The sequence below is a fragment of the Sinocyclocheilus rhinocerous genome, unplaced genomic scaffold, assembly GCF_001515625.1.
Source record: "Sinocyclocheilus rhinocerous isolate Xijiao unplaced genomic scaffold, SAMN03320098_v1.1 scaffold1012, whole genome shotgun sequence".
In the NCBI taxonomy this organism is placed as follows: domain Eukaryota; kingdom Metazoa; phylum Chordata; class Actinopteri; order Cypriniformes; family Cyprinidae; genus Sinocyclocheilus; species Sinocyclocheilus rhinocerous.
In genome coordinates this window covers 518990-541720 of record NW_015640039.1, presented here as the reverse complement: position 1 = coordinate 541720, position 22731 = coordinate 518990, and the positions used below count along the sequence as shown (strand labels likewise).

Below are 22731 nucleotides of genomic sequence, written 5' to 3'. Positions count from 1 at the left end.
ATTATTTTTGTTTTCTTTGTGCACAAAAAGTATTTTTTTAGCTTTATAAAATTGAGGTTGAATCACTGATGTCACATGGACTATTTTAATGCCTTCCTTACTACCTTTCTGGGCCTTAAATATTGTGGTTGTGTTGCTGTCTATGCAGGGTCAGAAAGCTCTCGGATTTCATCAAAAATATCTTAATTTTTGTTCTGAAGATGAACAAAGGTCTTATGGGTTTGCAAAGAAGGCTAGCTCAGAATGCATTGTGATGAACTTCATCTTGGAGATCCATCTGAAATCGCATACTGTAAAGTAGTTGCTAAAACCTACTTTGCGACTGTTAAAAAGTAAGTTATAGTATGAATGTCTGTAGTACGAATATAATTTGGACGTACTACACCCACCATGTTGTCACTGCAATAGTAAAGTATCCATCAGATGCATGCTTTAGAATCTCAGCGGAAATAGCGGGTCATCTGGGTACTTTTCGCCTACTGTTTTATAAATACTATGAATTTGGACATACTACTCACCTCACATACTGTTTTTCGCCTGCTATATTGCATGGAAGTAGGCATATTCACGTGCAGGGAAAGAGTTATTTCCAAGATGGCCGACCAAAGTGGTCTAAGCATACCTGGGGAACTTATGTGACCATAATGACGCTGTCTGCACGCTTAAGCCGTCTAAAAATCTATTGTAGTATCTACTTCTACTATCATCTACATATACTATTTATTTATTTATTTGCTTTCATACTGGTGCAGCATGTAAAGTGTTCCAAATCAATCACTTATGAGGTTCCATTTCAGTTAAAATGCTCCCTCAGAAGACAGCTGCTATAAAGAGAGAAAGATATTTCTGATTATGAACAGAATATGGAAATATATTTATACAAAATCCATTAGCCTCAAACCGTCATAAAAGCCATCTCATCATGAATTGAGACAACACTATGTGTGTGTGTGGATGTGTTAGCGTCAGGGCCGAGGGGTATGACGGAGGATGGCAGGGCAACATTCAGGGCGATCGGTGGGAATGACACTGTGTGTGTTTGCATGTCTGTGGGCAGCAGATGTTCACTGTGATGAGCACGCGTTTGGACAGCAGACACATGGCTCTCTTAAACACACTACAATTACAGAGAGCTGGAAGCACAGCCTAACGTCATGTTATTTATGTGTGTGTACAGCATACGTTGTTGTTTCTGTTGTGCATTACAATGAAAGGTGGATATAATAATAGAAATACTGATCGTGGAGTGTGTGTTTGTGTGTGTGTGTGTGTGTCTCACGCATGCTGAGGTGAGCAGCAGATATCTCTCATTAGTCAGCCTCTATTGTTAGTGTTATCTGAGGCTGACTGATCTAGTGTGTCTAGGGGTATTGTCTTTTTACCCTCTCATCTACTTGTGTAAGGCCCCCTGGGTCTCTCTCTCACACACATACATAGACGCAAACGCACACACAGACACATAGTTCAGCCTTTTTCACTCACATAAAGAAAAGCAGCCGAAATCTCTCTTAGCGTGTTATTTAGCAAACACTATTAAGTCAAGGGTAAAGGAAAGAATTGTGTTTGAATAATCATTTTCTCCAGGTGCCGCCACACCAAGAGTTACACACTTTCATTTTTTAGCTTTAAAAAGCATTTTTATAAGAGCTGGAGCCTAAAGCTAGACCAAAAACATTCTCTGTGCAAACACACACGTTAATTCTTAGCAAGTTCAGTTCTGTTGTGTAAAACATTCATTATTGTGATGGTAACAAAGCTCAGAACTACGTTATAAATGTGTTACCTTTAAACTGAATCTGTAATTTAGGTGTGAAATTTTGCTGGGAAAAAGGTCACTGTCAATTATCTATTAATGTATGAAGCACATCTTACACATAAGTGACTTTTAAAGCAAGCAACTTTGTTTGTCAACGCAGCAAATTTACGTTGGTAAGCGCGATTTGTGTGAATTTCAATGCTCTGAATTCACGTGACTAAAGGTGCAGTCACATTTACTGTTGTTGCCATTTCAGTTGGAATAAGTGGGATCAGGAACTTCATGTGAGGAAGTAAGATGTCTTCACACAGATTCCACAATGGTTTCAAATTGCTGATGTGATTTTGTTGCACTTACGCTCTGTGTAGGCAACTTTTTCATGCTCATGCGAAACTCACAAACTCACTGATTCCTATTGAAATTACAAGATTTTGTCCACAAAAGATTGCAGACCAATGATAGATGTGACTGCACATTAATTCAGATAACTAGCTATATATAAACTTTATTGTTTAAAGCTAATTAATTTCTGTCTCAGTAGTATGGCCAACTAGAAGAATAATTACTGTTTTCAAACAGGTTTCCAGAATTGAATATATAAGTCCCACCTACATTTTTTAATTCTAACTAGGTAAAAGAGAAAACTGACTATAGAAGTAGACAATTTATGCTGTTGTCTTTATCAGCTCTAGGCACATTTGTAACTGTAATTTGTTTCTGCAATGGGTTCTCCAGGCACCCAGCGAATACGAAGCCAACCCTGAGCTGCTGATATACAGAATCACCCACCTGACCCGGGGTCAGCAGTATTTGATCTGGGCAGCCGCCGTCACCACTGCTGGTCGGGGCAATATCAGCGAGAAGGTGACTGTGGAGCCTGCTGGGAAAGGTGAGTCCACCTAGAGTTTAATGGGAAAAATAATTATTAATAGCCATGCTGGTGTGATATATCTTCAGTCATATCTGTACCTAAACATATGCACTAAAGTCAGTACTTGATCTCAAAACAGATAGTTTGACAGTTTCCACGCAGAAATTGATGATTGAGGTTTCCTGTCTGTAATTTAGCTTTATTTACTTAGCAATCATGTAGAAATTGTGCAATTGCCTGATAAGGCAGATGACCTGAGTGAGAACTGGGTGTTACAGGTCATTCTCTGTCACTGATGCTCTCTTCTCTTCCTTTTCTTTGATTTTCTCCTGATGGACAGAGGTAAAGCCTGTCATTTATTATGTGGAGAGGAGTAAAAGCATCTAAATGAGACAGAGATGGCAGACAATGACCTGGCCAATATGCCAGACAATGAAGGGGGCAGTTCAATCAATATTTCTTGGGTCAGAAAACCAGGGAGAGGATCTATGAATGTGTGTGTGTGTGTTCTTATTTAACAAGTAATTCACAGCTAGTTTAAAGAGTAAGAGTCCCTTGATTGCCCGGGGGCAGTTCAATCAATATTTCTTGGGTCAGAAAACCAGGGAGAGGATCTATGAATGTGTGTGTGTGTGTGTTCTTATTTAACAAGTAATTCACAGCTAGTTTAAAGAGCAAGAGTCCCTTGATGCCGGATTTTTTAATGTATGTACGATTTCCAATGTGGTAAAAAAAATAAAAACATTATTTGAATACACTAAATGTTCATATATAACATGTAGACTTTAAATTATAGAAAGTATACTTTTAATGGGGAGGTTCACAGAAAATGTTTTTGTATTTAATAATGCGAGGTGCAGTGCAGTGCAGTGGAATGGGAAAAAAACTCAAATTTGAAATATGCAATTTAAAAAAAAAAAAAAGTTGAACTTGAGTATCATGTTTTTAGAATAGTGTAGTGTCATGCATGAGACTCTGCAAAAGAGTTGAGCGCAGTGGTCAAAGATATCCGTCTAAGTTGGCTTGGTAGCCTCGTAGGCGGCGTGCAGACATAAAGTGCCATTGCGCGGACGTCCCGAGTTTGAGTCCCAACTCGCAGACCTTTCCCGATCCAACCCCCCTCTCTCCCTCCCATTTCTCACCTGTCCTATCACAATAAAGGCAAAAATACCAAAAAAATAAATCAGTCTAGTTCACCAGTATATTAATACATGACTCTTTATTTGTCCTACTCAGCTCCTGCTAAAATCCTGTCTTTCGGAGGAACGGTGACCACTCCGTGGATGAAGGAAGTTCGGCTGCCGTGCAGCTCAGTGGGAGAGCCAACACCCACCATCAAATGGACCAAAGACAGGTCTAGGATCAGCTTTCATCACTGTGTTTTTCCAGTGAATCCTTGAAATGTAGAAACTTAAAGGTTTAGATTTACAAACCAAAATACCTTTTTTCAGTCTTCTGACTCTTCACAGACATTCACCTCTAATTTATTCAAAGATGAGAAGGTCAATATGACTGATTTGATTCTTACAGTGAGGACACCGCCATCCCAGTTACTCAAGATGGTCACCGGAATATTCTTTCAAATGGTACCCTGGTGCTGCGCTCTGTGAAAGCAGAGGATTCTGGGTACTACACCTGCACGGCCACCAACACACTGGGGTTTGACACAATCATCGTAAACCTGCTGGTACAAGGTAGGTAAGCGCATACTTTCACGGGTTAAGGTGCTGTCACATGGAATTTGGCTCAATTTTGGGCAAAAAAGGTCCATTGTCAATAGCTGTGCATAAAGCTCACAAGTCACTTTCAAAGTAGCGTTATGTTGGTCAGTTTGGCAGTTTGTGTGACCAACTTAAACCTGTTGCAAAATCTGTGTGTGTAAATCTTTCACTCTCAATTTCACAGATTCCTATTGATGACTCAATTTTGACAACAAAAAATGTCCAAACAACAGTAAATGTGACCACATCTATAGGCTGGGGATATAGATTATATATGGATATAGATGTCTTGTTTCAGGACAAGTAAAAGTTGATTTACGTCAAAACACAATGCTAGGAAAACCATGGTGGCCAAAATATTAAATATTGACTGCTGGTGTTTGAATGTTAAAAGAAAAAATTCCCATCAATCTCTGTGTGTCCTGTGTTATAGTGCCTCCAGATCAACCACGTTTGACAGTTTCCACCACGTCCACTTCTTCAATCACTCTGGCTTGGATCCCTGGAGACAATGGAGGAAGTTCCATCAGAGGTACAAGCACATGTCCTGCCTCTTTCTGGTCGCCTCAGAATTTGTATATAGTGGGCTCCTCAAAGTAAATGTATATATCCCTAAGGTTTCTTTACATTTTGCAGACTCTCTCTTTTTTTCTGTCTATCCGTCTTTCTTTCAGACTGTGATTAATCTGTCACTGTGTCACATGTTACTGACAAACTGCTTGCATCTCACAGTAAATTAGGTAAAAAAAACTAACAAAAAAAAAAAACTGAGATGTTTGTGTGTGTAAAGGTGGGAGGAAAATAAGGAGAATACAAGGCTGTCAGTGGGTAAATCCTTCTGCTGTGGCGCCCTTTATTTTGCCATCTGCCAAAGCCAAAATGAGACACCAAATCCAGGCCGCTCCTAATGATGGGCGACGCCATATTGTGCATCTATTTGCATAACTGTGCAGTCAGCATTTCTCTCTCTGTCTGGGTTACTAACGGAGGTTTACAGCAATCTGATCAGCACTTCATCTGAGATTGTTACTCTAAGATTAGTCTGTAAGGTCAATGCGCCATCTGGTGGTGATGTTAGGAAGTGTTCTGAGTTTGGCTTGCAATGCCAACATGATGAGTTTGAATCCCAGGAATTGCAAGAACTGATAAAACAATACAATATAATAATATCATTAATAAAATACTATCAATAATATATTGCATATGTGTCTGCATGTTCAGGTTTCGTGCTGCAGTATTCAGCAGATAACACTGAGGAGTGGAAGGATGTCTTTATTAGCTCCAGTGAACGCTCTTTCAAGTTGGACAACCTGCGTTGTGGTACCTGGTACAAAGTCAAACTTGCAGCAAAAAACAGTGTGGGAGCTGGTCGCATTAGTGAGATCATTGAGGCCAAGACTCACGGCAGAGGTGAGCAGTTATTACAGTTCTTGCAGCTTGTTTTCTTCCCTGAAGTTCATGTTTAATCAATGTTCTTGCACCAAAAATGGTATTCATTTAGTTCCTTATGACTATTTTCCTCCATTTCACTAACCGTTAGAATTAAATAAGCTCGTTTTGCTACTTTACATTTGAGAAATGTGTGTAAAAAAAAAAAAAAATGATTTGCTAAACAAGTTCAAAGTGGAAGATCTATTTTTATTCATAAACACTACCGTTCAAAATTTGAGGGTCTGTAAATTTTTGTTTTTGAAATAAGTCTCTTATGCTCACCACACAATATATTTTAAAATGTAATTGATGTAAATGTAATTAACTTATGTGATGGCAATGCAGAATTTTCAGCAGCCATTATTCCATTCTTCAGTGTCACACGATCCTTCAGAAATCATTATAATAACTTCTGATCAACTTAATGTGTCCTTACTGAGTAATTTCTTTAAAAAAAAGTTTGTACAGTAGTGAATATCCAATAATAAAAATGTAAAATTCGAAGATAAATCTAAATCAATTGGGTGTTGTATGTGACATTTAGACATGTGAAATTAGATTATATGGTAATTAATCTATGGCATCAATAGGGTGTTTTCAGGACACATTGTCAATCGGCCACATTGGCGGCACTGAATGTAAACAATGCCACTGAACCGAACGGAACTTCCTAATTTTTCTGATTATTGCTGCTGAAAAGTCAATTATTGTCATGTTTTGGGCTGTACTAATCAGTCAGACCGGGAAACACATTTGGAATACTATAGACTGCCAAACAAATCAAGGAGAAGAGTGCAAAAAACTGTCTGAGGAAAGAAGGCGTTTGTGGTTGGCCAAACTGAACCAGGATTTCCAGGGCAAGAATATTGACAATATTTGTGTTTGTTCTTATCATTGCTTGCCACGTAGGGGACATATTGGGCTAATATCTTAACTTATACTGCTCCTATGGATCTTTTTCACCCATTAACTTTAGATAAAATATCATGCCCTTTATAACTTGCTAAGTCCTTCTCTAAATGATTAAGCAACTTCCACATTCCACGTTTTTTTCCATGCTTTAGACAGTATAAATTAGTAGAACAATGTCTTCAGTAGTCCAGTATCCGTGCAATCCATGCTGTTGTTTACATCTTAGTATCTCCAATATGGCCGCGCATCCGGGTAACTGACCAAACCGTAACGTAGGTGCAAGCACTCCATACATCACACGATAATATAGATTGTAAAATGTGATATTTTCTTGTTTTGCAGAGCCACAGTTCAATAAAGACCAGCCCCTCTTCACTCACATCAACTCCACCCACGCCCGCCTCAACCTACAGGGCTGGACAAGCGGCGGCTGCCCCATCACTGCTGTCCTGCTAGAGTTCCGCCCCAAAGGCACCTGGGCTTGGCAGAGCGTGCGCACCAATGCCTCAGCTGACATATTCCTCGCCGAGCTGCGTGAGGCCACTTGGTATGAGCTAAAGATGAAGGCATGCAACAGCGCCGGGTGCGGAAACCAGAGCTCCCAGTTTGCCACTCTGGATTATGACGGTAGTAAGTTTACAAGCAAGAGAGAATTTCATTCCCCAGTAATTCTGCCACCATTAGTCAAGTCACTCAATTTTCATTCAATAATTGTTCGGATGTACAAATATATTTCTGCCAGGGCATGTAATAGAGGACAACACAAAAGAACATGAACAATTAGCAGCTAAATCAATTAATTAGGCTGTTTTTAGGCCTGAATTTTAGAGATAAGAGGCCTTGACGTGAGCTTTTATCTCGATCTCTGTACTTATCTCTATTTCCTTTCCTCCGCAGGCACTATTCCGCCTATTAAGTCAGCACGAGGGGAAGGGGATGATGTTAAAAAGCTTTTCTCTATCGGCTGCCCTGTCATCCTCGTCACACTGGGCATGGCCCTACTTTTCATTATCCGCAAGAAACGCAAAGAAAAGAGACTCAAGAGACTTAGAGGTGAGAGAGAAATAGGCCGAAAATGTATAAAATGCTGTTTGAATAGAATATTATATATACAGTGGTGGCCAAAATTGTTAGAACACTTGGCATATTTAAGAGGTTTCAGTGGTTTTTGTTGAATTGGCCATTACAATACCCATAAAATTGACTATTGCCGAAACTACCTGCGATGGAAGGAATCTGCTGGAACATTGAAAATGATGGACTGGCCCCCTCAAAGTCTGGACCTCAACTCCATCGAGCAAATTTGGGGCGAGTTGGAAAATAAACTGGACAGATCTGTTATACATTCAAAGGAAAGCCTTTGACTCAAGTCACAGAAGGCATGGGATAACATTAGTGTTGAAGTTCTCAGGAAATATATTGACACTATGCCAGAGAGAGATGTGCTGCTGTAATTGCTGCAAAAGGTGGACATACCAAATATTAAAGTTAAAAGTGGATAAAAACAGTACAACTCACTTTATCTGATATTTGTTGTGCTCAGAGCAACCATCTGCATGTTTCATGAACATTATGAAATTAAATCATGTTTTGGAGGCAAAAAGGGTCAATAATTTCAGATATGTCAGGTGTTCTTACAATTTTGGCCACCACTGTATAGTTTCTATTTTTTGTTTTTCATATTTTCATTAGACATTTTCAGAATCATTAGAATAAAATTACTCTCATTTCCATCTGTAGATGCTAAGAGCTTGGCTGAGATGCTTATCAGGTAAGGATATATTTAGAAGTCTGTGTACAGAGTAAACTCCAGAATTAAAACTCAAACATTAAACTCAGTGGCAGTGGCAATACATTTTTCCCCTCTGTGTTTGTGTGTGTCTGTCTGTGGTTGTTTTGTACCTGGAGCAGTAAGAACAATCGAAGTTTTGACACTCCTGTGAAAGGCCCACCTCAGGGACCCCGACTGCACATAGATATCCCCCGCGTGCAACTGCTCATCGAGGACAAAGAGGGAATCAAGCAGATAGGTCAGTGTTTGCATATATGCAAATCATATGCTATTGCAATATATATAAAAAAAAATCTGAGATGGAGTTGAGTTGATTCCTAAAAGAAAATCCTAAACTCCTAAAACTAAATTTTTCCTCAAGGCATGTGTGTATTTCTCTTTTGTGTGTGATAGGTGAAGACAAGGCCACCATCCCTGTGACAGACACTGAGTTCAGCCAATCAGTGAACCCTCAGAGCTTCTGTACAGGCGTGTCTGTGCATCACCCCGCCCTCATCCAGAACACAGGCCCTTTGATTGACATGTCAGACATCAGGCCGGGCACCAGTATGTCACAGCTCACCCACTCATTTCATAACAGATGGAAGATGGTATAATTAATGAATGTTTCATACACTCTCTGATATTACTTTTCTCAGATCCAGTATCGAGGAAGAGCGTGAAGTCTGCGCACAGCACGAGGAACCGCTATTCCAGTCAGTGGACTCTGACTAAATGCCAGGCGTCCACACCTGCTCGCACTCTCACCTCAGATTGGCGGACAGTGGGCTCCCAGCATGGCATTACGGTCACAGAGAGTGACAGCTACAGCGCCAGCCTGTCCCAGGACACAGGTCCACACACTTACACACACACACATTTCAGATTTTAAGAATATTTATGGTTCCATTAACCAGACTTGGTCTTATTCTGGCCAAAACTTTTGACAGAAAGTGTCAGCATATGAAAAGTGTTAACACTCATTCTGTCCTCTCCTGTGCTCAGATAAGGGACGAAACAGTATGGTGTCCACAGAGAGTGCGTCTTCCACCTACGAGGAGCTGGCCCGAGCGTACGAACACGCTAAACTGGAGGAGCACCTGCAGCACGCCAAGTTCGAGATCACAGAGTGCTTCATCTCTGACAGCTCCTCTGATCAGATGACCACAGGCACCAACGATAACGCAGACAGCATGACCTCTATGAGCACACCATCCGAACCAGGCATCTGTCGCTTCACTGCCTCTCCGCCCAAACCGCAGGATTACGACCGCGGCAAAAACGTTGCAGTGCCCATTCCGCACCGCGCCAACAAGAGTGAGTTGACAACACATTTTGGGGGTGTTAAACGTTTATTGATGGAGCTGTGAAGTCCAGCTTGTGTAATTTCCAGAACTTATTCTGGAAATAAGAATAAGTCAAAAAAAAGCAGTCATAAGGGTCAATTTTTTTAAACTTAAAAATATTTATACATCATCTGAAAGCTGAATAAATAAACGTTCCATTGATGTATGGTTTGTTAGGATATGACAATATTTGGCTGAGATACAATTATTTGAAAATCTGGAATCTGAGGGTGCAAAAATATTGAGAAAATCGCCTTTAGAATTGTCCAAATGAAGTCCTTACCAACACATATTACTAATCAAAAATTAAGTTTTAATATATTTACGATAGAAAATTTACAAAATATCTTTAGGGTACATGATCTTTACTTATCCTAATCCTAATGATTAGATTATTAATCCTGATGATTGTTAAATTATTTTAATAAATCCTAAAGATTTTTGGCCCATAATAATTTCATTAAATTATTCATTTTGACCCATACAATGTATTGTTGGCTATTGCTACAAATATATCCGTGCGACTTGCAACTGGTTTTGTGGTCCAGGGTCACATATATATTAAAGCGATATCTATAGAATAGCCTCCAACTACAGAAGCTGCCATTTAACATTGTTTTACTGACACTTGTCTCTGTCCTACAGGTGAGTACTGTAACCTCCCCCTCTACATGAAGACCGACCCTTTCTTCCGGAAACAAGCGGAGCTGCACGACCCCTGCCCTGTGGTCCCGCCTCGTGAGGCCTCCATCCGGAGCCTTGCCGCCCGGGCCTACCACACACAGGGCCGTCACATGACATTAGACCCCTCCAAGCAGCAGGCCCTGACACTGGGCCACGGCGGCCTGAGCAGCCTGACCAGCTCAGGGGCCTCTGGTATATCAGGCCCAGCTTCAAGCGGGGCCGCTGGGAGCTCCAGCATCAGCTCAGGCACAGCCACCCTGCCCCAGAGGACTCTCACCATGCCCAGCACCTCCTCCACCTCCTCAGCCCCAAGCGGGGCAGCTGCCGCTGGAGCAGGAGCCAGCGCGAGCTCCACGGGAGGCAGCGGCCTGACGCCTGGCAGTTCCAAGGTCGGGGGATCCAGAGACTCTCTGCTCGAGAGCAGCTCGTCCGGCCTGGGCAGACTGCAAAAGCAGAATGCTGGGGCGTACTCCAAATCCTACACTCTGGTGTAGCTCACACACATACGTATACACATACAGTACGTTCCCACACTCCTGGAGTCTGGGCAGGGGCGGAAATGAACAATGGCGGGACAGGGGTCTCTCTCTTTTCCTCTCTGTTACCTTTTTTTTTGCTTTCCTTTTTTTATTCTTCTGCTCAAGCTTTTTTATCTGGCCTTCTCCAGGATTAAATATGCCAAACCCCAGGACCCTTTCCCCCAATTCTGCCTTTTTTTTATTTTGCCTTACGTTTTGTCCTTCTCTCTCGCTTTCTTCCCCTCTCTCCTTTCTCTTCTCTCTGTCAAAGACACCTTGGACCTTATGCACGAAATGCTTTCCATGTGCACTTGTTCATTTGATTTCTCGACTTCAGAAAATAGGAAAAAGCGGTTTTAAGAGATATATTGTTTCACATTAACCTGTCTAGATGTTTTTAGGCTGTCAAAAAAAGTGTCTCTTTTTATGTCTCTCATACTGCAACGCATTGCCTCGGAAAGCTTATGCATAAACAAATCCACCACGGTGTCCACCTTCCGCCCCTCCTGATCCACAATGGTCTGGAAAAACAGCTCGAAGACGAAAGTCTCGACCGCCTGAATCGAGTCTTTGGGATTTTTTTCATGCAATTGATGACACAGTATAGAGTGTTATTGACTATTTTGTAAACAAACAAGAAAAAAAAAACGTGGAAAAAAAATGTCTGGAGCCATTTTCACAGCGGATGTATGGTTACTGTACTTTTATTTTGTTGTTCGGTTTTCTATTTTCGAAATTTTGAACTTTAGCACTAAGGAGGGCCGGGTGGATCCACTGAGCTTTCTCAAGCTTGTGTACGTGTGGTGTGTGTGTGCATGTGTATGTATATGTGTAAATATATATGTATACATGTGGCCAGCACACACCTTTAAAGGACCTCTCGACCTAGCCTGCGTGCTTGGTCTCTTGGCATCGGACCGGCTTGAAGACGCCAAGTGCCACCCACTGAGCAACAAGGTCTAGAGTCCATCTGAAAAGGGGGGATAAGTTGGAGAAAGTATGTAAAGGGTGGATGCATCTCCCTTCTCTTCTCTCTCGACTCCCTTCGATATGAAAGAAAGGCTCTTGTTTTGCTGTTTGTTCGTTCGTTCGTTCGATTGTTTGTGTTTGATGCCATATACTTATCACCCCTCCTTCCCCACCCAGACCTCCCCCAAAAACGTTACCACTTCCTCTGTCTCACTGTGAACGCCTAACAGCCTCTCCTGGATGGACCGAGCACAGGCAGAAAGGCGGGAAGAGGGCAGAGAGGTAGGGAGGAATTAGAGGCAGACGGGCCCGTGAACAGAGAGGGAGAGATATCTGCCGTCGCTGTGTAGCTTTTCTGCGTTTGTTCATCGTTTCTCTTTATTCTTTGCTTTCCTTCCCCACACGAAGACTCTAGCGGTCGTTCCTATTCGAAGGTCTTAGAGACTCTAGCTTTAGGTAGCGCAGGGGTGGATAAAGGAGGGAATGAGTGAAATGTAGGAGGGGAAGGTTTCATTCAACCCCTAAATGGATCGAAATGCCTCTCAACCCTCCTTCGTTCACTCAGTTTCCAAAGCAAAGCCCCATCACAGAGAAACTTCCAAAAATCGACAAACTCTCCCAATGATTTCAATGGAAAAAAAAAGTACTACATCAGGGCTCCTGCAATACAAAAGAAGAAAAAAAAAAGAAAATATATTGCAATGTTTGTTGTCAAAATATATACATATATATTTCTATCTAAAGATATAGTAAATATATACATGGTGAGTGCAGAGATTTAATGCCATATCTAATTGAAAAAGAAAAATTTTATTTTAAAAAAAGATTTGAAGACAATCGCTCAGTGGGAGGTGCAGCAGTAAGCGAGAGGAGGTGTCGATCACGAAACGCTGAGATAAACGGGTAACATAACTAAGAGAGATTGAAAAAGAACGGCAGAGGGTGTGTTTCGACATGCCGCGGTTGGGAATTCTGGGGAAAGATCGTTGAGGTTCCCAAACTAACTTCCTGTCATTGTTATAATCAGCCGGGCTGCATAGTGCAACACGCCTGTATGGTATGAAGGAGATATTTATGGACATTTCCGAACACACTCTCTACAGTTGCTTGGAAACAATGGAAATTTGCCACTGCAACTCCAGCTCATAGATGGACATCTGTGAGTGCCATCTGAATCCATGCACCATCTCTACTGCCCAATGAATTGTTTAAAATACCCACAGTGCTTTGAGAGCTTTACATCAGGTCCCTAAAGAGACAGTTCACCCAAAAACTAAAATTCGGTCATTATTTACTTACCCACATGTTGTTCCAAACCTGTACAACTTTATTTCTTCTGTGGAACACAGAAGTGTCTTGTCCATACAGTGAAAGTAGGGGTGTCACAAAATACTGCTATTGGCGATAAGTGAAATATTGATACGGTAATACCAGAAATAATCCAGCACCAGTAATATCTGGTTGATATTCCAACATAGCGTATTGCACCTTAACGCTGGTTTCCACCCATCATAAAATGGAAAAAAGAAGATGATGCAGTGTGTAAAAATAATAGAAACATAGAAATAGAAATGGCTCTAACAGGTCTAAATGAACAAAATTTGGACCCCACTGACTTTCATTGTATGGAATAATTGATGAACAGTGAATAGATGGTGAATGATGACAAAATGTTAATTTTGAGTGAACTATTCCTTTAAGGTGAGATTGCTCCTGTGATATTAAAAATTCAAGCTTTCAGCACGTCTGATAGTTTAGATCTTATTTATCAGGGGAAAGATTGCTACATTTATGTAGTGCATATTTATTGGTGTGTTAGAACACACAACCCCTGCAGACTTCAGCACAGGAAATAGCACACATTTATTGTTTGTACAACAGGATTCAGTTTCATGCAGCCGCCTGATCATATCTCATGTTAGGAAGACTTGACACAACAAATCCTAAGGTACAGAGTAGGGACATGTCGTGTTGGGTTTAAAAATTGAGCGGATTGAACAATTTTTGTTTGTGGCATATGAAAAAAAAAAAATCTGTTTGACTTACCAGGAGATGTTTTATTGGTGGCTTGATAAATTAGGATTGTGTTACAGTGTACCCGAAGTTGTGTAAGATAAATAAATTTGATCACCCAGATCTAACCCAAACTTCAGATAGAGTTGCGAAGAATGTGGACTTGTTTTAAAAACAGTGAAAGACGTATGTGTTCCTCTTATTGCTGCTCAAATGCCCACTGACTGGGTTATTAAGTCTGTCTGATGGCAGACGTGCCCAGTGCATTTTGCCATGAACATGTTTCATTAGGATTAGACCGATATCTATATCAGTATTCATGCCTGTTCAGGTGAAACATCTTGTGAAAATATTCCCTTGACCACCCCAGAAAGCCCCCACGTCCCATGTTTTTCATATTTAAAAGACAGTTGCTGACTTAAAATGAATTAGATTTTTTTTTTCCTCGGTTGCATTCTTTTATGAAAATAGATGTATCCAACTTAGTTTTTGTTTGGTTCTATGATGATTTGTGTTGAAAAGAAAATGCAGTTGTGTTGCGCAACGGGGCAGGCCTGTTTAGCCAGTCGAATCAGGGACCCCCAAGCTCCAACCAATCACAGGAGAAGCTGTGTGGATATTGGGCGGAGTCAGGAACAGAACTCCATCCCCACACGCCTGTTTCCCCGCCCGAATGATCCGATTAGCCCCTTTTCCTCAACCAATAAAAATTCCTGCTATTCCCAAGACCTCCCTGTCAGCATAATTTCTAATCTACAAATAAAGACTCTTGTATATATGAAACTGTTTTGTATAAATAATTACTATTTTCGACATCTCCATTAGCAACCAGAGCACAATTATAAGTCTGGTTAAAGGTATAACTTTAAATGTGAGGGGATTAAAAAGACAAAAAAGTATAAAATCTAACAAAAAATACTTTACACCTTGAGTTTTGAATGGGGCACATGAACCCAGACCAGATGTCTGGCGTTTCATTTATTTTCTCCTTTTTATAATTTGTCTTATGTTTTTATTAATTTATGTTGTTGGTTGTTTTGTTTGTTTTTACTTTTGTTTCGTTTCTACCTTTTGGTTAACTTGACGAAAAATGGCATTGCATGCTCTGAATATTTTGCTGGTTATTAAAAGAAAAAGGAAAAGGAGACAAATAACTAAAAGGGAAAAAAAAGTTTAAAAAATGCGGAGGGGATTCCTAAACTTTTATGGAAAAGTTGCTTCAATTTGCAATTGCTTGTGTTTAAATATACAGTTTTTTTTTTTTCTATGAAAACAAAACAAAAACAGAAAAAGAGTACTCCAACACCTTGTGCAATAAAGCTATCTTTCTATGAATGGTGCCTTGTCCCTTGTGTGATTTTTTTTAAATAAAATAAATATTCCATCCTTCCATCTATCCCTACATTTTACATAAAACAACAATTAAATACAGAAAACAATTGTAGCAATTGTTTTCAGTAGTGCAATTGTAGTGCCAGAGATGCAAACAGGTAAGGGGGAAAAAAGGTGAGAACCGGGGGCATGCTCCACATGGATTTTTTATTTATTTTTTATATTTGTTTTACATGCTCATTTGTAGTTACTTTAAGGTATTTTTAAAAATATTTTATTACCTTATATGTCAAAAACTGATTTTTTTTTACAAAAAATAAATAAATAAAAATAACATCTTGTTCCAACATTTTACAAAAATCAAGATTCAATATATTTGGTCAAAATCCCATGTTATAAAAGATAAAGTGCTATGCAGGCTATTTAAGACAATATTGGCTGATTAGACGGCAATGCTGACCTAAAATGCTAAATGTTTGCCCTCTCTCTCTTCAATATTCCCACATCTCAGACCTCAAATACATAAAATAGTACTCTTTTTAGACATAGTTTATTAAAGAGTAAAGAAAATACTATACAAACCTTACTAGCAGTTGCCAAGTAGTTATCAGTCTTACTTTTCCAATACAAATAAGACCAGTCTACCTTTTCATAACTGAAAATAAAAAGTTATGACCAGTCTGCAACCGGCCCCAGTTCTTTATTTACCCTTGTATGATCACAAGTACCCTTGTAAGACCCCAAAAAATACCCTTGTAAGACCCCAAAAAAAAACCAAACACCTGAACCTGCTAATCATTGTCTTTCAAGACTACTAGAAGGCTACAGGCAGGTGAGTTTTATCAGGGTTGGATCAAATCTCTGCAGGAAAGTGGCCTGGAAGGGCCAAGTTTGCCCATCACTAATTTAGATGTTTTCACAAAGCGACCCTACTACAATGTCAGTGAAATTCACATTAAGTGCTGTAAAGTTGTAAACATGATTGATTAGTTCAAAAATCAGTAGTGACATGGCTAGGCATTTAACTAGGCAGTCTTTCCCTATAAAAACTGATCCATTCTCCATACCTCTTATCCTCTGTTGGATCGTGGGATATAGAATATATGCATATGTTGATACAATTGTTCAACATTCAAAACGATGCAGGAGTATAACAATATATCGTGTCACAATATATTGTAATGCTAAAATGCAAATGTATTATGGATAGCGACAATATGTTGTACCAAAAATTAAAGCTTAGACAATTTAATTTAGTATCAGATATAGTAAAATCACCCAAGAGGTCATTAATTATTAATAAAAAAATTGAAAACAAATCACATTATTTAGTACAATATCTAAAAGCTTTTTTAAATGTTGTAACACTGTGCAATCATTTGTATCTAAAATAATTATGCATTTTTTAAGCTAAGTAAAATGATGAATATTTCTCTTCTGGTGTCACTCTTGTCCTGTGAATTGGGGAGAAGGATCAAGTTCACGCTGATATAATACTAAATTCAGCATTTAATAAACAGTCGTTTACCAGTATTTCAGAATGATTTTAACAATGTAATGATTAGAAAATTATCTTTGGGGTCGAAGACCGCGCCGGCGCGTTTTGTCACGTTTTCTCAATGACCACGAAAATAACTAAAAATACAGATACGAGTATGGCATCGTTTGAAACTGCAAAGGGTCTACTTTTATTTGAGTATAGTCGTAATAACAACAAAACAATGTGCTTTTGTAAAATAAAGAAAACAAACAGGGTGTGCTCTTTGCCGTCTCGGTCTCCGGGCACTTTCTTCACAGACACATGAATAAAACAACTTGAATCTCGGTGAATATGTGCCCCACATACATGATACATATATGTATAGAAAGCTTGAAATGTCTACCTTTAAATAAACCAATTCAAATTGAAAACAAATATTATCTGATTATATAATCCGTATGAAAGTAAGGAGAGGTAGAGTTTCTCCTGTCTCACCTCATTGTCACTAATGTGATCCCGCCTTAGGTCTCCAGGAACTTTCTTCACAGGCACATGAATAAAACAACCTGAATCTCAGTGAATATGTGCCTCAAATACATGATACATATATGTATAGAAAGATTGAAATGTCTAGTTTTAAAACCAATTCAAATTGAAAACAAATATTCTCTGATTATATAATCCGTATGAAAGTAAGGAGAGGTACAGTTTCTCCTGTCTCACCTCATTGTCACTAATGTGATCCCGCCTTAGGCCGAGCACTCTGTTCACATGTTAATGATCTGAGGTCAGCCAGGTAAACATGTAGATGCCCCCGAAAAATGGCATCAAAACGTCAAGCTTCATCATAGAATTTAGCCTACTTTCTTTTTCTGCGCGTTGGATGATGGCGCGCTACATGGGTGAAGACACACTCTGGACAGTGAGGACTCTTCTCGGAGTGACTCAGATGACGAACGTTTGCATTTTGAAAAGCAACTAATATAATTCCTGACAGTAGCCTTTTATTCTTAACTTCATGAGTTAAAATGTTGCTCAGCTATATATAAAAAGCTACACATTTTTTAGTTGGATTTTTCCAAACAGGCTATTGTCAGACTAAAATCTGCCGGTATTCAGTGTAAAATATTAGTTGAAATATGAAATATCTCCTTACAGGCCACTTTTAGTTTTAAAAGTTGTACAAGGCGTGCATATAAACTATGCTATATATAAACATAAATATGATAATAAACTATGATATCCCTTATGAAAATTTAAGTTGGTTTCAGGGGCGGATCTAGAAAATATTTGTGTCAGGTTTCAGAAATTGTGTGACAAGTAAAGATTTTGTGTGTAAGCAGTTGAAAAAGACTGTAAATGCTTACACACAATTCAAATACACAGATGACTTTCCTACCCAGAGAACACTGAGATCAATAACACTGTAACAAAAAACTCTTACTAGGATTCAGGAATTATTTTTGCAGCTCAATGTCTATTACAGTATACATAAATTAAATTACAGATCCAGACTTATAATTCAGCAATGAACTTTTGGGAAAATGGTTACAAACAAAATTTGACAGTCACACGTTTGAAGGTGTACAACATGTGCTACAGTTTACTGCACATGTAGAATAGTGACAAAAACTGCAATACGAATAGATTCTTACCTAACTCTGCTATTAGTTTCCGTGATCGGCATCTTCTTATTGATTCCATGTTATTGTTAAGGCAGCTTATATCCATGATGAAAGTGGAGCGAGCTGAATTTTCATCAGTGTCAAAGGTCCGGACCGGAACAATTGGTTATTACTAAACTTGTTTTTAATAAACATACATAACATGCATAACAAATTAACGTTAATTAAAAAAATAAAGGCGTTTGGTATCGGGGCATTTTAACGAGTACAGGAGACCAGTATCGGTGCATCCCTAGTAATAGTAGTAGTAGTAGTAGCCTAATTCAGAGTAATAATACATGGCTCAAAACTTAAGCACCTTCTCAAAACAGTTCTGAAGGATGCTTTTTGTTTATGTTTGCTGACAGACACCAGTGTTTCCCACAGACTTGCAAATGCAAATTCATTCTCTGCCAGCAGGGGGCGCTGCTAGAGCGGGAGATATAGCGGTTTCTCCGGTAACGGCTGTAAGCAAAACAGCGCTGCGCTCACAAACGCTACTTTATCAGGCTTTACAGGAAAGACGAAATTAAAATGACATCGAAGCTTTTCTGAAGACGGTCCGTTCTTTTCAAAGATACATTCATATAAAAACACCCACGCTGCAATTTAATTTTGAAATGTGCAGTGCTCAGTTTATTCAATGAAGTATAGCCTTTTGGAAAATATATTTGTGGCGGTCAGTTTTGATATTGTGACGAGCCACCACATATAACTCAAATGGCCATAATCTAAGTGATAACAAAAAGAAAAAAAATATTACTCATATTAGCAGTGAAATGTCGCCCGATTATGTCATACCTCATATGCTCACTGGATGTCATGACAACAAATGTCATGAAGGAAAAGTTTCAATATCTCGCCTTCGCTTTCATTTCGGACCATCTCCAAAAAGACATAAAAAAAACAAAAAACTAAAATGATTTGCAAGTTTAACATGCGTTTGTCAAAGTAGGAAATATAATTAGTGCTCTTGGAATACGAAATGGAGGCGGGTCCGGATTGAATTCCCTCCGGAATCCGGATTTTGAGAAGCACTGGCCTTGTTAAATGTTTAGTCATGTCACTACTTATTTTTGAACTAATCAATCATGTTACAACTTTACAGCACTTATTGTGAATTTCACTGACATTGTAGTAGAGTCGCTTTGTGAAAACATCTAAATGGTTAATTATAGATATAGTAAGACAGAAACTCACCTGTTCCCCACTCATGTTGGTCTGCTGTATTCTCTGAAAAGGTCAACAGGTGTTCCGGGTCTCGGGAGACTAGCGTAAATTGACCGACAGCGCCATCTACTGTTTTTGGAAAAGGAAGTTGCTTAATTGCATTTGTGAGAAAATCTGCCTGCAAGCATTTGTGAGAAAATCAAGCCAAGTCTCCTCATAAAAAGGCAAATTAATCTCACAGTTGTAACACACAATACATACATTTGTCCATACCTCTGCATTTTCTCTCAAATAGAGTTTTGTATTTGCAAATCACTTTGCGTTTGTTTGAAAGTCGAGTTTTTCTTTGCAAAGCAGATTGTGTTTATTTGCAAAACGCTGGATTAGTTTGGTGAATATTGGCACAAAATTTGCTCCATAGTTTGCATTTATGTAGTGCACTAAGGTACACTTAGTAATTTTTGTTCATTAAAACTCGCCTTGAACTCATACTGACATCTAGAGGGAGCGTCAATAATACAATAAAGCAATAGTTGTTTGGTTACCTTACCAGTGCCAATGAAGACATTGTCATCCATATCTTCCAAACTGCGTGTATACGGTGTTGGTGCCTATTCCAGTTTCTATTAATAGTCATCCATGCGTAATAATGGGGGTTGCGGATATAAAATAAAACGTATGGAAGCGTTCACTCGTCGGCCATATTTGTAACACCGAAAGTCAGCAGTCCTGCAAACCCTTATTTACTTGAAAGATGAAAGAAAATGGTTTCTAAAACCATTAAAGATTACTTTCCAACATTAAATTCTGATAATAAATCGATCGTGCCTCCTTAGGTCAAATCACATGCAGTACAATAAATCACTGACATTTTTCAGACTAATCTGGCTAATGCGCCTGCGCATTGTAAAGTAAATAAACGTGTGTTTGGCGGGACTACCGTCATAGTTAGCATTTTTATTTATTAATTTTTTATATATATCTTACTTGCAACTACACATTCAGAACTTATTGTTTATATTTTCAAATTCTCTATTCAGGATTTGTGGGCAACTGATTTTTGAGCCTTTCACTAGCACTAGCTCACCAGCAGAGGGAAGAATGACATTACATCTTGGAGCAAGAACGTGGGACTTAAATAAAATCTTTATTGAATGTGATTGTACGTTGCCATGGCAGTGAGTGTATACAAATCACTCATACATTATCAGTTGAAAAATACACACTGCTCTCTGCAGGCTTTCAAATGACAGATATGTATTTTTCACATTGCACTTCCTCACCTAGGCACATACCCACGTAGTATGTAACATAAATGTTACAATGATGGGGGGGTTTATTTAACTATATTTTGAGGACACAGTTGTCCTCAGAATTGAGTTAGATCTGACAAAAACTCAGAGGGCATTGAAAAAAAGAAATGTGTGGAGTAGATTCCTGTAATATTTTGCTATATTTTATTTTGTATGTAGTCTGCATGTTTTATGTACATATCGTCCTTATTTATCATAAAGATCTGAGTGTTTATGTGTCTGAAGTTTGTGGTGTCCGTTATCAGCAAATGGTCTGAAATGTTTGTCATTGTGTGAACGTGTTTTCATGCAGGTGTCAGCTATCTGTAAATCAGAATATGTGACTGTGCCGCTCACAGGTGCTGTCCTTTAGCATTGATGGAGACCAGGTTTGCATGTGGACAGTTGCTGGGGTAATAGGGTTCAGAGAGGAGAATACTGGGTTTGATGAGCGTGAAATGGACACTTCAAAAGCTAACAGTTTAGCTTTCATTTGTGGTCTTTCTGCTTATTTTGCTGGTACTTCCTGTACTGGTTCTGAATTGTAGCCGCTGCCTTGTCAGCAGAAGTTTTGGTGTGTCCATTACTGGAAGAAGAGTCTAAAAAACAAGGGAGTGATTAAAACTAGATAATATTTTGAGAATTAGAGAATACTTTACAGAATATTTTATGATTTTATATATGTAACAATGATAAAATATTTTATTTTATTTTACAGCTTTTGTTTCAGAATACAATATCAGATATGTTCATACTTACTCTTTCTGTAAACGCCTATGCTGTTCCTTCTCTGGCCCTCAAACTGTAAAACAAACCAAAAAAAGTTTTAATTGTTAAAATACTTTATATATATATATATATATTAATATGCTCAGACAACTATAAATAAGCCATTTGTAGGTTTATTTATCAGAAAAGTGTGATCATTGTGGTGCTACCAAAACATTGTTTTGTTTATTTGAGCATTCTGACAAGCCTGGCATAGCAACAGTGCTTGAACCAATCATGTGAGTTTGTGGGCGGGGCTATCTATTTTTCAACCAATAGTAGATGGGAGAACGTATGGGTTTGAAACCTGTTACTGTTCCACTTGGTAATGCCATTGCATAGAAAATAGGCCTACACACTTTAAGTGGATAATTCTGTCCAGAATGAAAATGATGTACTCACTTGATGTACTCCAGACCTGAATAACTAACTTTTACGGTGGCCGAGAAGTGCAGAGCAAATCACAATTCTGAAAACAAAATAACAAATTACAAACGCAAATGCAAGTCTAAAAAACAAAATAACAATTCAGAAAGCACAACAACAATTCAGAAAACAAAATAACAAGTCAGAAAACACAACGACAAATCAGACAAACCGGAAAAGGTAGGTATAGTTTGAGACAGCGCCATTGGTTTGGGATTAATCATTGGTTTGTTATTAATGTTATTTTGTTTTCAAATTTGTCATTGTGTTTTCTGACTTGTTATAATGTTTTCTGAATTGTTGTTGTACTTTCTGAATTGTTATTTTGTTTTTAAGACTTGCATTTGCGTTTGTAATTTGTTATTTTGATTTCAGAATTGTGATTTGTTTAGCACTTCTCGGCCACCGTAGAAGACCAAACAAAGTAGTTTCGCTTTCACAACAAAACACAGCACCACACACGGAGGCCTAGAGTGAGCCGCGGCCTAGAGTATGCGGAGGCGGGCTTGAGAACGGCGCGGCCGGCGGATTCGACGAAGGAGCGTCCGGAGGGCTTGCGGCAACCATATGTGACGACCCCGGGCTGGACTCCGCTTCGTCCACGGTG

The 22731-nt window shown here is 39.0% G+C and overlaps 1 protein-coding gene across 1 annotated transcript in view; it reads left to right on the top strand.

Annotated features, from left to right (window-relative positions):
• The window catches only part of LOC107752281 (Down syndrome cell adhesion molecule-like protein 1 homolog), a 155334-nt gene extending 143451 nt beyond the window's left edge, over window positions 1-11883 (top strand). The window contains exons 21-33 of the mRNA XM_016568217.1: window positions 2492-2645; window positions 3864-3981; window positions 4158-4321; window positions 4782-4880; window positions 5570-5758; window positions 7034-7321; window positions 7589-7744; window positions 8432-8462; window positions 8600-8721; window positions 8877-9029; window positions 9122-9316; window positions 9468-9779; window positions 10454-11883. Of these exons, the coding sequence (XP_016423703.1) occupies window positions 2492-2645; window positions 3864-3981; window positions 4158-4321; window positions 4782-4880; window positions 5570-5758; window positions 7034-7321; window positions 7589-7744; window positions 8432-8462; window positions 8600-8721; window positions 8877-9029; window positions 9122-9316; window positions 9468-9779; window positions 10454-10986 (2514 nt within the window). The 3' untranslated portion in view covers window positions 10987-11883. The remainder of the gene's footprint in view (window positions 1-2491; window positions 2646-3863; window positions 3982-4157; window positions 4322-4781; window positions 4881-5569; window positions 5759-7033; window positions 7322-7588; window positions 7745-8431; window positions 8463-8599; window positions 8722-8876; window positions 9030-9121; window positions 9317-9467; window positions 9780-10453) is intronic.
• Window positions 11884-22731: the final 10848 nt, after the last annotated feature.